Source organism: Alosa pseudoharengus, unplaced genomic scaffold (assembly GCF_046254945.1).
Source record: "Alosa pseudoharengus isolate Yale_2024_CS ecotype anadromous, Long Island Sound unplaced genomic scaffold, YU_APseudo_1.1 YU_APseudo_1.1_scf_12, whole genome shotgun sequence".
In the NCBI taxonomy this organism is placed as follows: Eukaryota; Metazoa; Chordata; class Actinopteri; order Clupeiformes; family Clupeidae; genus Alosa; species Alosa pseudoharengus.
The window spans coordinates 33,854,446-33,869,946 of NW_027468587.1; the positions used below are offsets into that span (position 1 = coordinate 33,854,446).

Consider the following 15,501-nt stretch of genomic DNA (forward strand, 5'->3'; position numbering starts at 1 on the left):
AGACAGGTTAAGGTATCAAAGCCTTTTTATTTGTAAATTAGTACAAAGTCTTCTTCCTGTGTTAAAAATAGTACAGAGCATTATTAGTTACATCCTCTAAAGTTCTCCTGCCACTTTGTAGCAATGGGACGGGGAGGGATTCACACCAAGCCTCAGTCACACACAGCAAAATAAAAATGTACACCCAGTCTCTCGCTCTCTCTCTTCCTCTCTCTCTGTCCCTCCCCTGGGAAACATTCTCCATCAACCCCCATAGGTCTGCAGTGCAACCGTGTTTTATCTCCCCGAATGCTCAACACAATCAAACTTAATAGCCTGCCAGTAAAGGTCCGGTCTAAAGTCTTCTAGAGTTGATGGTTGATCCAACTCTTCACAAAGTTCTGTGTATTAATCTTCACCTTAGAAGATTGTGATTATTTTTGCCAGCAGTAAGTTATAGGCTCAATATTCCGGTCAAGCTGCCAATTTTTCTTTGACTTGGAAAAAGGTAGATGTACCCATTGTACACCTACAGTAGGAAAGTAGAACAGCTCAAAAGCTGATGCGTCATAAATGGTGCCCTCATTGGCCAAAATTGATACTGAAGTGATGAGATGATCCGAAGCATCTCTATGTAGCACTAAGGTATGCATACCCAAGTCCTTATCTTGTGTACAGTGGCTGTAGCCACTACTTGTCAGACCGTCCACATAATGAGCCTGGGTCCTATTACTGGATTCAGTGAATACTGACTACAGGGTATTGATTGAACCTGAGTGAGCCATGCCTGTGAGCAATGACTGGCCACCTGGTGGTCAGACACCACACGTGGATGTGGGGATACCCTGAAATGGCCTCTCCAGAGAGGGATTTTTACACAAGAAACAAAGTGGTGGATAAACAAATCCTTTTCGTTCTAATCAACTTGAACAAGCTTCATCTGTAGATGAACAAACCAGGAAAAAGAAAAACAAAGAAAACAGTGCAGCTTAAAGCTTGTGACAATGACATGGTCCCTTACATGGACAGGATCTATGCACTGCATTGTACTTATGTCCCATAAGGAGCCTATGAAACCAGATGCCGGGTCAGTTAACTCCACAGGTATCTCACCGCAGGCATCTCATTCTGACCCGCTCGGTGGCCCACTCCATTGAATAGTCAGCCCAGCACGAGGAAGCGTGTTAGCCAGTTACCACCGACACACACAAACCAGTTATCTGCAGGGCACTGGGCTAAGAGGATTATGATTGTGTGCTACAAATGTAATAACCAAAAACATCTAAGGAATGCTATGGGTTGGCTGGATTCAGGTGGTGGTGGTGGTGGTTATCGGGAGCAAATCTGTAAGGCTAAATCTGACTACATGCTACTTGACTGTCAGAGGTCCAGTCACTGAGAGAATTTGGACAGCATTCTTCACAACACTAAAAGAGACCAACAGAGGAAGATGACAAAAAGTGCCACTGTCCCAGCCCCACTACCAAGATTATAATTCACATTTCAAACATCATTTCTGTGGTTTGGAGAACCTTGAAAAAAAAACAAAAACAAATAATTTATACTAATAAAAAAATCTACAAAAAAATCTAAAGCTTTCTCAGTCACTATTTACATTGAAAAAAGCTAATAAATTACAATAGACGTTGCTGTCTGTTCTGTGCGTTCCTACTTGCTTGTATGGGCGTTTTTGCTTTCCAAACCAATCAAATCCTTGTAAAGTAAACCTTTGCGGTTGTCTACCAAGCTGTTGTGCACAACTAAGCATCCAAACAACCATGGATACAATTGAATAGTTTTCAAAGGTGCTTTAAATTACTATTTTTGTGATCCTTTGAGGACCAGAAGAAAATGTGGATAAATGGCATTTGAGAATATGTGTAATAATTATGTATTAGTGTCTTAATGTCTCCACTTACATAGATGGATAGAATGTGCAAATGTTAATGTGTGTGTTAGTGTTTTGAGTGTGCGTGTTAAGTGAGACGTTTGTATGTGTGGCGTGAGAATGTGAATGTGTGTTTGTGTGGCTGCAGAACCGACTGCAGTTGTACATTCTCCATATGCGGTTTGTTTTCTGGATGAGGAGAGGGCCTAAAGAGATGGGTCTGCTGCTCTCTAGAACGTCTCTAGAAACATCCTCCCATGAGCCAGTCAGCTCACGTGGACTTAACGACAGAGACAAGAATTAAACTGGCTTCTGCTGCCTTCACCTGGTCCTGACCAGTCGTCTCAAAACCATCAGACTTGTTGCTTCCCTTAAACATAAAATACAGTAACACTCTCATCTGGTCCCTGTCCACAGTTCCACGACAGACCCAATTCTCTTGGAACAGCAGCTGCTACAGTTGACCTCTGTACACTGCTGGACTGCACTGGCCCATCCTTCCAATCAGCCAAAGTAAAAGGAAGTTGGCAAGGGATCAGGATGAGCCATTCTACAAACATGGGAAAATAAAATGGCCAATCCCTCGATAACAGCTACAGTCATTGTCTAAAGCGCACATGGACAGCCAGTGTTTCGGCAGGCCTCCCACCAACAAACATGGAAGGAAGGATTAGCAATGATATAGAGGTCAGCTTAAAGGTGACCGACGCAAACATATCGTGATGACGGACATCACCAGCACAAATATACTCTGTACATGTCCACTGAATCAAGACTCTGGGCTGGGGTTCCCAGGAGTACAGCTACATGGGGTGGAGGTGTCAAGCACCCACCGACAATAAAGACCCTCTCTCACCTTTAATCTACACTCTCAGCTCCTGTTGATATTCATTTAATATGTATTGTCATATTAGATCTTCAAGTTCATCAATTAAAGATTCGATTTTTACCTCAACACTCCTGACCTCGTCTCCATCAATTATTATGCAAGAGGCAAAGGGTCAAGTTTAGTACAGTTTCATACAAATTGTGTTAAAATTGTTTATAAATCCATCACTAATAAATAATAGATTTAAACATTTAAAAAAGAAGAACTAACAACCCCCACTGGAGGTATCAATGATTACAGTATCTTTCAACACAATTCAACACAACCACATCCGCACACCACTCAAACAATATAGCTCTAGATTATGTTCATCAGCAGTCTCATCGTATTTCATTTTTCACCAAGCACTATTACCTTCAACTCATTTCACTCAAACACACGCACGCACAGACACACACACACACGCACGCACAGACACACACAGACACACACGCACGCACAGACACACACAGACACACACAGACACACACAGACACACACACACACACACACACACACACACACACACACACACACACACACACACACACACACACACACACACACACACACACCTTTATCCCATTCACCCTGGTGCTAGTGACTGCTGTCCTTGGGCATACAGCTGCACAGCGCTCCCAGCCGTGGGTAGGTGACACGGAGGACAGGCTGCTGCTCCACTCTGCTGAGACGACCCCTCTGGCTGGCCTACATGGTGCCCACACGAGATCAACATGCAGCAGCAGCAGCAGCAGCAGCATCCTCTGAGGAGTAGAAACACATTCTGCTGGAACAAGTCCACGTTCTACCAGAAAAATACAAAACTGCTTCGAGAGAAAAAAAAAAAAGCTAGAGGCCAGCAGAGAAAAAAAAAGAAAAAAGAACCCTCCACCCAAGGCCTTCCTGCTCCAAAGAGAGAGCCCCTCTGTGGAGAAAGAGTCCGTCCTTCTGCCCTGGACACACTGCCGACTACTCATCCGCCTGTGTGTCCACGTAGGGAGACAGCAGAGGACGAGTGCTACACGAACACACATGGCCTCCCCTCCCCTGCCCCCGGATCACAGGTGGATGACGGGACCAAAGAAGTGGAGGAGAGAGGAGAGGAAGGTCGCATCTGAAGTGTTAAAAAAAACAAACAAGTGAAAGCTCAAACCGCAGCTGAGAGAATCAGACAGAGAAAAAGACAGACGGGTTTTAAAAAAAAAGCGAGAGCGAGAGACGGCGTCATCAGTGCGGTCAGGCCGTGGCAAGTCCTCCGGCCCGAGAGAGGTCCCTCTCGCCGTCCTCTCGCGTTCCTCCTGAGCGCGCTCAGTCCAGCTTCTCCAGTACGGAGGGCACGTAGACGAGGCTGAGCTCGCTGCCAAAGTCGCAGACGATGGCGGCGTTGTCCAGCACCAGCAGCTGCCGGACGCTCTGGCCCTCGCTGCTCTGGCCCAGGTACACCGTCTGCAGCAGGTCCCCAAAGTTCAGGTCCCAGAAGGAGACGCAGCCCTGACCGCCCGTCACCAGCAGGCTTTCCGAGATCACCCCCAGACTGGCCCCACAGCCCACCTCCTGAGGGGGGGAGGGGGGGAGAGAGAGAGAGAGAGAGAGAGAGAGAGAGAGAGAGAGAGAGAGAGAGAGAGAGAGAGAGAGAGAGAGAGAGAGAGAGAGAGAGAGAGAGAGAACAAAGGAGGATGAATTTGACCCTATAGGCCATCACTCCGTTGTATTGCCATGTTTATTGCTGCTAGCGTAGCACTTCTCTGAGTGTGCAGTGCTACACACGCAACATTTAAACAAGTAAGTACAACCAACTCACAATTTGGGCAACGACTGTTCACAAATGGCCCAATCAAGAAGACAACAGTTGATACACACACCTACAGACACAGACACACCCACACCCAAACACACACCTGCTGAATGGAGTAGAGCTTGATGCCAGTGCTACGGTCCCAGATGCAGATGAGGTCGTCCAGCCCACTGCTGATCACACAGGAAGTTGTGCACACCAGTGAGGTCACGTCACCACGGTGACCATAGACATGACTCACCCGGCTTCCTGTCAGGACATCCCACAAACAGATGGCTCCATCCTGCCCCCCACTGGCCAGAACCATGGTCTGCGGCAACAGCAGGAGTTCATCATTTACAGGCCAACAACTTTAGCCAATGACATTTCTGTTTTTCTGCAGGTTTCCAAAAGTGCCACTCTGGTCACTAATCGTAAGTTAAAGCTATGATCAGCACGGACGGTTCAGGTGAGCTGGTCTGGGTTGTGTCCTTACCTGGTCTATGTAGATGGCAGTGATGCCTCCAGAATGGCCCTGCAGGGTGAAGAGACAGCAGGAATCCTCCAGACGGTAGACCTGACACACAGAGAGCTCTTTAAGAAGATCACAACGGCTCTTTAAGATGCCTGACTTACTATGACTACAAGGGACAGAAGATGTGACGAGAGAGAGAGAGAGAGAGAGAGAGAGAGAGAGAGAGAGAGAGAGAGAGAGAGAGAGAGAGAGAGAGAGAGAGAGAGAGAGAGAGAGAGAATGTATGTGTGTGTGTGTGGCCCTCACCCTGACTGTGTGGTCCTGGCTGCCCGTGACCACCCTGCCAGCGGCGGCTTTGAGCACAGTGATGGGCTTCTGGTGGGCACACTGCACTGAGCGCGTCAGCTGGCAGCTGATCACGTCCTCACTGCTGTAACACGGCGAGGGGGGCAGACTGCCACGCCCAGGGGGACCTACAACAACAACAACAACAATCATCATCACATCGCTATCGCGCGCACACACACACGCGCGCACACACGCACACGCACACGCACACGCACACGCACACGCACACACACACACACAATCCATTAAGCATACATTTACACACACAAACAGGGAGATGTTGCACTCACCACGATACTGAAGCAAGCCATGAGGCTTGTTAATGTCCACGGTGAAGAAATCCAGAGATCCATTCAACCGGGCTGCTACAATCCTGCAACATCAACCGAAACCATCAAGCACTGCGTCTTGATAAAGCGCTATATTAATGCAAGCTGCTGCTGTTGTCGTTGTAGTCATGGGGGATGAGTAATAAACTCCCCTGTTGTAATCATCAAAGCAGCTGCACCATGACACACAATGGCCCAATCAAGTGTGTGTGAGTGAGTAAATATGAGAGTGTGTGTGTGTGTGAGTGAGTAAATATGAGAGAGTGTGTGTGAGTGAGTATATGAGCGAGTGTGAGAATGAGATACCTGTTGTTGAGGAAGGCCAGTGCGGTAATCCCTGAAACTCCATCCTCGTTCCTGCATCTCAAGGAGCCCTCCACTGCGTCCCACAGCTAGTAGTAAAGAAAAGGACTCCGTTATACATTTCTCTCACCAACCACTACACCCCTTTTTATCATTCTTTCTTCAGGGTACCAACAGGATCCCCAAACTTAAATATAAGGCCTTTTTAATACCAACTTCAAATGGAATTTAAAACCAACTTTCTTTTCTACAGGCCAAAGTGAACAGTCAAAAACGATAGATCGATCGATAGATAGATAGATAGATAGATCGATAGATAGATAGATAGATAGATACTTTATTGATCCCCAAGGGGAAATTCAGGATTCATTATGGTAGACTAGGCTTGCATTTGTAAAGTTGATTTGAAATGTTTTAACCTGCAGCCTAGGCTACATGCAGATTATGCTAGTGCTTAATGTGACATCCTTAGACATCTCTCCTGGTCGGCTCATATCACTATTCCAGCTGACAAATCAGACGCACCTATCTGCGCTTGCACACAAAATGCTACTTTAGCTTCACTTTAAAATTGCGTGAACGACTGAGGGATGAGAACCGTGAACACCAGTTTCAAAATAAACAAAAGTTTGTTTATTTAGGCCCTTGGGATCTATAATGGCATGGTCTCTACAGAAATTAATTGACATTACGGTATCTACTTAATCCTACCAGGAAGAAAAGGATACGACCTTGTGAATGAAATTCCAGACTCTGTAAACTAAATTCAATACTTTGAAGGTCTTCATTTAACAATATTACAAGTAAGACTTTTAAGACCCCGCAGGTACCCTGTTTCTCTCTCTCTCCCTCTCCATTACTCCTCTTCTATTCACCTCTAGCTTTCCACTGCTCCTCCCTGCGGCGATCAGGTTGCCCCTGAGCTCCATGGCCCACACGGAGCTGTCCCAGTCGGGGGGTCCGGCCACTGGGCGCTCCGGGGTCAGGGTGGGCTGGTCGCCCAGGCTGCGGCGCCGCTGGTGGAGGTGGTGTTGGTGGTGGTGGTGGTGCTGCGGCGGAGTGCCCACCGGCGTGTAGGTCAGAGGCGGCGAGGGCTCGTGCTCCTGGTACGCCTTCTCCACCAGCTCCCCGAAGTTGTAGCCGGCCGCCGGATGCTCCTGCGAGGGCGGCTGGTCGCCGAAGTTGGTGTCGATGAGCGGCGTCAGGTCGGGCTGGTCTCCGAACAGGGCCGGCCGGGACGGTGTGACCCGCCGCCTCAGGGGAAAGCCGTCCGCGTCGGTGCCGGCCCACGCCTCCCTCACGTCCATCCTGCACAGGCCGTCCGGCTCGGGGCCGCACAGCGAGTCCCAGCCATCACGCTGCTCCCAGCCACCATTGCTACTGCTACGACGCAGCCTACAGCACAGACACACAAGCACAGGGACCAGGAAACACAGGGTCAGACCAACACAAGCACAGAGTAGAATACCACAACTACACGCCACATCACCACAAGGAAAAGATGACAAATCAACAGAACACTATTGCTGTCGGAAACTACCAGAAATAAACTAAACCCATCGAATACATCAGCATAACTACACACATTCTCCTGTGCCATGTAAGGATATGTTAGTGTCCTTGTTATATTGCGTTTATACGTTTATCTGTTTTTAAGCTACACACAAATGTGTCATATTCAAGATATGTTAAAGTATGCAAGATCGATGAGAGGCAATGCTTTATCATGTTAAATATATATTTAACATATATATTTAACATATATATATATATATATATATTTATTTATATAAATAGTATAACATGTTTCAACATTAGCCATCTACTTATGTCAGTGTGTGGGAGACGATTAGAACATGTCTGAACAGTCCTGATGCTGTGATCAGATAGTGATCTTGTCTTACCCGTTGTTGGGGATGACTGTGAGGCAGTCTCCTGTCTGGGCGTCCCACACGCGGATCTGTCCTGCCAGGCAACAGCTGGCCAGCAGCATTCCGTCGCTAGCCAGACACTCGATGTCCTGGGGAGGACAGAGGTTCACACACACACACAACTGAGAAACCATACACTCCTCATTGAAGCTGAATAAGTGCTCATTTTCCAAAATGAGTGTGCAGCATGCAGCATACAACATCAACACTGTGCCATTCTGCAGGCACCTTGAGTGCTGTTAATCAATGCAGTTAATCAAGGTCAATTTAAGCTAATCAAGAAAACCCATATTCAAGGTGACAACACAATAGTAGCCATGCATTTCGCGCGTATGCTCACAACACCTTGGTATTCTGATACTTAATACTGATACTGCTTTCTGATGATCTTGATACTGCTTTATGGTTGTTGGCATGTGTGTGTGTGCGTGTGTGTCCGTACCATGCTGTGTCCTCTCAGCAGCAGTGGTGAGATCTCGCTGATGGGTGGAGAGTAGCCGTACTCGTCGCAGGGCAGCTCTCCACGCCGCCGTCTCCCGTGCGGCACCCCGTTCTGGCCGTAGTTCCGTGGGCAGAGCACACGGTACAGACAGAAGAGCAGCAGGACGAGGACCACCCCTGCAAACAGACCCAGAGCTGCCACTCTGAGAGAGAGAGAGAGAGAGAGAGAGAGAGAGAGAGAGAGAGAAACAAAGAAAGAGAAAAAGAAAGAGAGCGAGGGGGGGGGGGTAAATATGCAGCTTATTGTAAAGAACATCATTCTTCATCAATCATCAAAGATCATTGAAGAGAAGAATAAGCAGTTTTCACACACACACACACACACACACACACACACACACACACACACACACACACACACACACACACACACCAGTACAGAAGTTCAGAACTTCAGTCGCTTCTTGTTCAATCACAAACATATTGTATCTAAACTTAATGACCGAATAAGACTACTTATAAGAAGACTACCAGTTGTTACCTAAGACGTATATATTTATTTGTTTGTTCACCACCATAAATTGTAAACTTTACATCCATGGATGTATTTGTTTGGACTGAGGTTGTGCTATATTCCATGCTGTCTGTGTTGCATGCTGTTGCATGCTGTGCTATGTTCTCTTCACCTTCCAATTAAGGTCACATGGAGAAGGAGATTGGTCCATTGGTGAAGTGTGTTCCCATTGGCTGAAGAGACAACGAGGCAGTGGATAAAAACCTGTCTGCCCTCTTCACTACCGATTTCCCCCTCTCCTGTTTTGGACAGTTGTTGAATTGTGGCGGTTGCATTGATGGACTGTTGCATTGTTATAATTGTTGGTAACTTTTCTGAAAAGCTTTGTAGGGAGGCTGGGTGCCATTTTCTTTGGAACCGTGTCATTTCTCCTGTTTTTGGTTAGTTAGGGAATGAGGTTAGTTTATATTGTTTATTTTATCTTTTATTTTGAGGTTCCATTCCTAATAACTTTGGTTGGTTTATTATTTTGGCCTTTCCCCCTCCTGAAGTTTATGCTAATGCTTCCTGTGTTTTTTTGTAAATAAACCTTATTTCATAAATCTCTTGTTTTGTGAAGCGCTGAGGTCAGGAGAAGGTAACTTTTTCAGTTATATCGCCCTAACCCCTAGCGCCAAAGAGGGGGCGACATACCACAGTCATTAAGCAGCATTAATGAATCTAATCAGCCAAAAACAGAGTACAGTACTGACACACAGCTCCAACAGGGGAAAACAATGCTCTCGCTTAGAGACAAGAGTTTACGCCTGCAGTATTCAGGTAATACCAGAAATACCAGAACTTCAACTGTCACCACACACACATACACCTCTATACAGAGTAGATGAACTCAACACACGCCAAACCTGCTCTGCATTGTACTCATCAGATTTTATAACATGTGCAACTCTTCCTTCCTTTCCTCAACGACACCGAAAATGAGCAACCTCTGCATTTAGGTTAGGACTTACAGAGCCTTTTTATCTAAACAGAATTTCCACCATAATGTTATATTGCATCAACGCTACTGGAATAACAGAAAAGGAGACTTACGTACATCATCCATTCCCTCATTTGGACTAGCACCTACAGTACATGCTAGAAGGTTGCCGACACAGGGCAACTCACTTATCGATCAGTTTGACATGTCTGTGAGTCATATCAACAAAGATGAGTCACTGAACATTAAGGCTACAGGGATGTGGCCTTGGAGGTCTGACCAATGGCCAACACGTTAGCCATATCTGATCATCAGTCTTCAAAGCACACCCATGCGCTGATACTCACTCACACACACACACACACACACACTTTGACCCTGCTGGACTTAATCATTGCGGCAATCAGACTGTAAGTATACAGGATACAGTCAAGCTGAAACATCACAGTTGAAAAGCGCCTATGTGGTGACTGAACACCTTTTCATAGCTACTCCCGAAATCACCAGGATAAGCCAGCTGATCTAGAATGGCCCTGTGTTATAGAGAGCCGAAGTCACGCCCTTCTACTTCCGGTCCATGGGACCCATCTTTCGAAAAAATATGAATGGGAGTTAATGGAGATAACAATTATTTTTTGGTCCCGTTCGAATTGTGCCACGAATTTCACATATGATGAGTGTGAATTTAAAAGATAATTTTTCACGTCAAAAAAGTACTGTTGTTCGATAGACTTAGAGCTGCAGTTGGCAAGTCTGATAGATTGAGGGGACTTAGCCAAAATGTTGAATGTTGAACGCTCATGCCCCTCCCCCACTACCATCGAGCACCCTCTCGTCGAGTTTGTGGTCGTCAGTGCGAACCAGACTGCACCAGACTGTGACAGTCAGATCTCACACAGCCCTGCTCTGATTGGACCAGAAGAAACGGGAGCTGTGGACTTTTGCAAAACAAATAACAGGCTCTAGGTGGCGGTTTCTAAAACCGGCTGATTTATGTTGTTCAGTCGGAGCATAGTGTCGGTTTCAGTGAATATGATCAAAAAAATCTTGCCAACTGCAGCTTTAAAAAGTTATGTTGGTTTTGTGCGAATCCGCTCAGTGGACTACATCTCTCGTCTCGAACGATAAGACTAGCTGTTATGCTAGTTGACGGTTACATCTTGCTGCCTGCTATGTCACTTAACAGTAGCTTATGTACAGTCTATGGACGAATACAACTTACCTGATGTGTTTAATCCTCTGACTCATGGTATTTTCATCGGCAAGGGAAGCCCAATTAAGACCTGTTGCTGGTATGCTTGTACAATCCGGTGTGGCTATGAATGGGCTAACGTCACTAGCGCGACTGATGGGTTTGTAGTCGTTGGAATTACGATTATTCACAATGTTGGAATTCAATAGTTACGAAACAAACTGCAAATGTCTTTACATGAAAAATTGTGTTTAAAATTGACAAACATCACATAAGTAGTTCAAGGCACAAGTCGATCGAGACCAGAAAATAATTTATCTTTTCCCGGCTCTCTATTTGGTGTGAAGTGTGGCATGCTCATGTGGCACCAGGGCAGGAGACTGACTTGTAAAGGGTGAGGTCCGTTTGCAGGTCGGGGGCCCTAGGGTGCGGGGGAGGGGCGTGACGTGTGTCCTGGGGGTGACGCATCTCGATGGCCTCTTGAGGTGTGACGTGCAGCGTGACAGGGATGACCGGAAGGATGCTGATGTACCTGTGGAGGGGGACGGACAGGCGTCACGGTCAAGGACAGAGGACATGGACAGATATGATATCCTACCTAGATCTAGCAACAACTGAATTCAAGTCAGCCCAGTTCAGCAAGTTCTAACAGTTATTGAGCAATACCAAGTACTAGATAAACATGTAGGTCAAGTGTGCCTTAGTGGGGCTGAGCCAAGTATAATGAGTACAGTCCAATATTTGGAAGCAGTATGCTTCTTCCAACAATTACTCCAGTTGTTGCTCAGTGCAACTGGAACTAAAAAGGGTGTTGTGCACTCTAGACTGGGCTCCTTTTTAAAGCGGTCATACTTGTGTGCTGAGGACCATACTCACTTCTTGGCTAGCGTGATGTTGTAGTAGCTGAAGAGAGAGGGCCAGTGGCGGTAGGACAGTCTCCTCCAGCCCTCCTCGTCCTCCGGGCCCCACGTGATCTGGGGGCTGCGGCCGTCGTGGCTGCCGTGGCCGTGCGATTGGTTCTCGGGGATGGGGGTGGGCTCGGGGGCGGGTAGCACGCTCAGAGTGCTGGTGGGGTCGCCTCCTGGGAAGACGGGGGCCACCCCGAGGTGGGGGGGCAGGCCAGGCTCTCCGAGGGGGCTCTGCTCGGACACCTGGGCGGCCAAATAGGTCCTCAGGCCGGCAGGGTCAGTGTAGACGAGGATCCCAATCCAAATGACCGTGCCCACCTGGACAAGAACAGTACACAAAAGTGCATTATGCATGTTTTAATAGCAGTAAGTTACAAACATTGTTTCCTTTTTATTATTGCCATCAACAGAATGAATTATGAAGCAATTATTTTTATACATACTGTACAATGCTTATCACCTTTCTTAAACAAGCTGACATTTCTCAGAGAAATGTGATACAAACTATGCTAGCCGATTACTATGTGCCCATAGTTTGGTCCTGATAGCTGTAGCTCTTACCATAATGATCCGCTGGGCCAGGCGCGTGCGAGCCAGGAAGTACACCACCCGCAACCTCTTGGGCAGCCGAAGGTTCCGGAAGGCAGGCGTCTGGAGTGTGATGGTGTGGGGGGAGGGCCGCGGGGGAGGGGGCGTCTCTCGGGGACGTAAAGGGCCAGGTTTGGAAGGGGGCATGCCCGCCTCGGCCGGGAGACGTCTGTTCAGGTCAGCCAGCTGAGTGTGTGAAGGAGGACCGGGAGGACAAGACAGGGAGATCACAGAAGAAGTCAATCAAAGAGAGGGTAACATCCAGCTTTCACCCAGTACTAGGAACCGAGACAAACTATTGGGATGAACAAATCTGCAAAACTAGGGAGGGATGATGGAGTCCATCTGTGACCTCAGGGCACCAGGGAGAGAAAAGTAAACATGGCAAGCAAACAGAGCTTTCTGCTCTCACCTCCATGCGACGAATATCGATAGAGAGAATTGTGGTGAAGAAGAACATCTGCAGGAAGAAATCTGACACCAGGCCAACCACAGCAAACAGACAGAACTCCTGCGACGAGAGGACAAAAAATCAATACTGGAGGAATGCTACCTAGAGAGTGCACATAACAACTCAATACAGAAGAGCCCCGTCCTCGACCAACAGGCAGTGCATAAAGTGAAGTCCTTTGGGAGAAGGGCTGGGCAACTCTGGAATACTGCAGTACCTGGATGGCGGGCACTAGAGTAAAATATCCGATGAGGATGATGCCAAGCTCTGTAGCCATGTTCTTCATGATGGACCAGCTCTCATTGCTCAGACCTGTGAGACACATTCACATGTACGCTTAGTCATCAGACAAATATTCCAGCCCAGTATGTCAAGAGGTTTGAGGCCAAAGGAATCAATGCGTGGGCTTCAAGGGAACCAGTCCAGTCAGTGCACTTATAACCTCTCTCTCACACAAGGGTGTCCTCTACTGTAAAAGTGATCTTCATATACTAACATCGAACTTAAATTCAATGATCATACCAGTATATTGTTAAAACGCAATCAATCTACTAGCCTGGGTGAACCCAGACCAACCTGTTCGCAAATTTGAATTTGCTCTGCAGGTTGGTCTGGAAAAGAACCCATTGATGTCCATTTCCGAATCACCAAAAACCCAAGAATCCGTATTTTCTTTAGAACTGAGTAAACAACTTGATTTAAAACCTTCGTTTACAAGAAAGAAATGTTTGCTGCACTTCAAGTCAAGGTCAAGGTAACTTTATTGTCCCCGAGGGGCAATTAATTGCGCAGCCAGCAGACAGACATAAGGACAGACACACAACAATATGTAACAATACAACAATACATAACACGCAAATGTAGTTAAAACAGTTCAGGCAGATTGTTTAAAATGGAAATGGAAGTCGGGATAAAAGAGTTTCTGAGTCTATTGGACCTGCATCTGGGCATGGAGTACCTACGGCCTGAGGGGAGTAGCTTAAACTAGCAGGACAAGGGATGGCGGGGGTCAGATACAATAGATTGGGCCTTCTTTGCCACTCTTTTAGTGTAGGTGTGAGAGAGAGAGGGGAAGTTGATGCCTGCAATCTTGCTACATGTCCTGACAATACTCTCCAGTCTATTTTTGTTTTTAATGGACAGAGAACCAAACCAGCAGATAAAACAGAAGGTTAAAACAGACTCAATAAAACAGGAATAAAACATTTTCATAAAAGTAGGGTCAATGTTAAAATTCCTCAGTTTGCGGTAAAAGTACATGCGCTGATGGGCTTTGGCACAAACAGCATCAGTGTATGAATTAAAACATGGTTTACTGTCAATAATTATGCCAAGGTACTTATACTCTTGTACTACCTCAACTGGTTGACCATCAATGATAGTGGGGGGAAGAGGGGGGCATTGCTTCCTGAAGTCAATAATTAGTTCCTTGGTCTTTGCTACATTTATGTTTAATGAAATGATTTGATAAGACTTTAATGCACAAATTCAAGTTTAATTTCTCTTCTGAATACACCTTTGGAAGCAATAAAACGGCAAGTTTGGAAATGGGCATCAATGGGCTCCTTTCTGGACGGTCCTGCAGAGCAAATTCAAATTTGCCAAAAGGTTCGCCTGGGCTCACCGAGGCCATCAATCAACATTTACATTACATACACATATCAATGTATAGTATCATATCAATTTACTTTGCAAATGCATATGGATTCTAATCTGACCTTGGGCAATGCGTAGTTTCACCTCCAGATCAACAGGGGTGGACACCACAGACTTTGTAAGGACCAGTACATTCTCCAACCCAATGACCACCACAAGATAGGGAAAGATCTCTCTGAAATAATGAAAGATAGATACAAACTCAAATACATGCATACCGGTACATTCAAGCATGCATGCATTCATACATTCATGCATGCAAACATGCATGCATATATGCTATATACACACATAATTTACTGTATATGTATATACTGTATGTATGAGGAGAGCCAAAACAAGACAGTCAGCTCCTTATGATATTCAACCTCTTGCATTAATCACAGTGTATTTATGCTTCCCTATTTCAACACTGAAACGGGGACAGGATATTCATGCAGGTTTCAAATGGCCCACAGAGGAGGATAGCAACAGAGATAGCTACACTCCCAAAGAGGTATGTAGGGGAAAGTTCAGTGTGCAACTGGACTAGGCCAGTGCTAAAAAGGTGACCGTGTGCGTGCGTGTGTGTGTGTGTGTGTGTGTGTGTGTGTGTGTGTGTGTGTGTGTGTGTGTGTGTGTGTGTGTGTGTGTGTGTGTGTGTGTGTGTGTGTGTGTGTGTGTGTATGGCGAGGCTGGAGGTATGTGGGTGAAAAGTGTTGTGTGTAACTGGATTAAGCTAGGGTCATAAAGATGCCAGAAGTGAGTCCACACACTTCAAACAAGGAAGGTGTTACGTAACTCTCTGCTCTGAAGCATGCTGATGTATGACCTCCTTGAAGGCCACCTCTGGTGTCCAGGTCTGAGTGTGCTCTGTGCACTGTCAGAAAGAACCCAG

General features: G+C 46.4%; 1 protein-coding gene across 2 annotated transcripts in view; it reads right to left on the bottom strand.

Annotated features, from left to right (window-relative positions):
• Positions 1-7: 7 nt before the first annotated feature.
• Positions 8-15,501, bottom strand: part of scap (SREBF chaperone) — a 33,922-nt gene continuing 18,428 nt past the window's right edge. The window contains exons 9-23 of one of the 2 annotated variants that reach the window (XM_076280940.1): positions 14,687-14,799; positions 13,186-13,280; positions 12,930-13,028; positions 12,491-12,703; positions 11,898-12,247; positions 11,407-11,553; positions 8,338-8,539; positions 7,869-7,984; positions 6,840-7,359; positions 5,968-6,053; positions 5,623-5,705; positions 5,291-5,457; positions 5,006-5,086; positions 4,634-4,840; positions 8-4,286 (exon numbers count right to left, since the gene is read on the bottom strand). In XM_076280940.1, the coding sequence (XP_076137055.1) occupies positions 4,044-4,286; positions 4,634-4,840; positions 5,006-5,086; positions 5,291-5,457; positions 5,623-5,705; positions 5,968-6,053; positions 6,840-7,359; positions 7,869-7,984; positions 8,338-8,539; positions 11,407-11,553; positions 11,898-12,247; positions 12,491-12,703; positions 12,930-13,028; positions 13,186-13,280; positions 14,687-14,799 (2,722 nt within the window). In that variant the 3' untranslated portion in view covers positions 8-4,043. Of the gene's footprint in view, positions 4,290-4,633; positions 4,841-5,005; positions 5,087-5,290; positions 5,458-5,622; positions 5,706-5,967; positions 6,054-6,839; positions 7,360-7,868; positions 7,985-8,337; positions 8,540-11,406; positions 11,554-11,897; positions 12,248-12,490; positions 12,704-12,929; positions 13,029-13,185; positions 13,281-14,686; positions 14,800-15,501 lie in introns of both variants that reach the window. The other variant, XM_076280939.1, reaches the window with a different exon arrangement.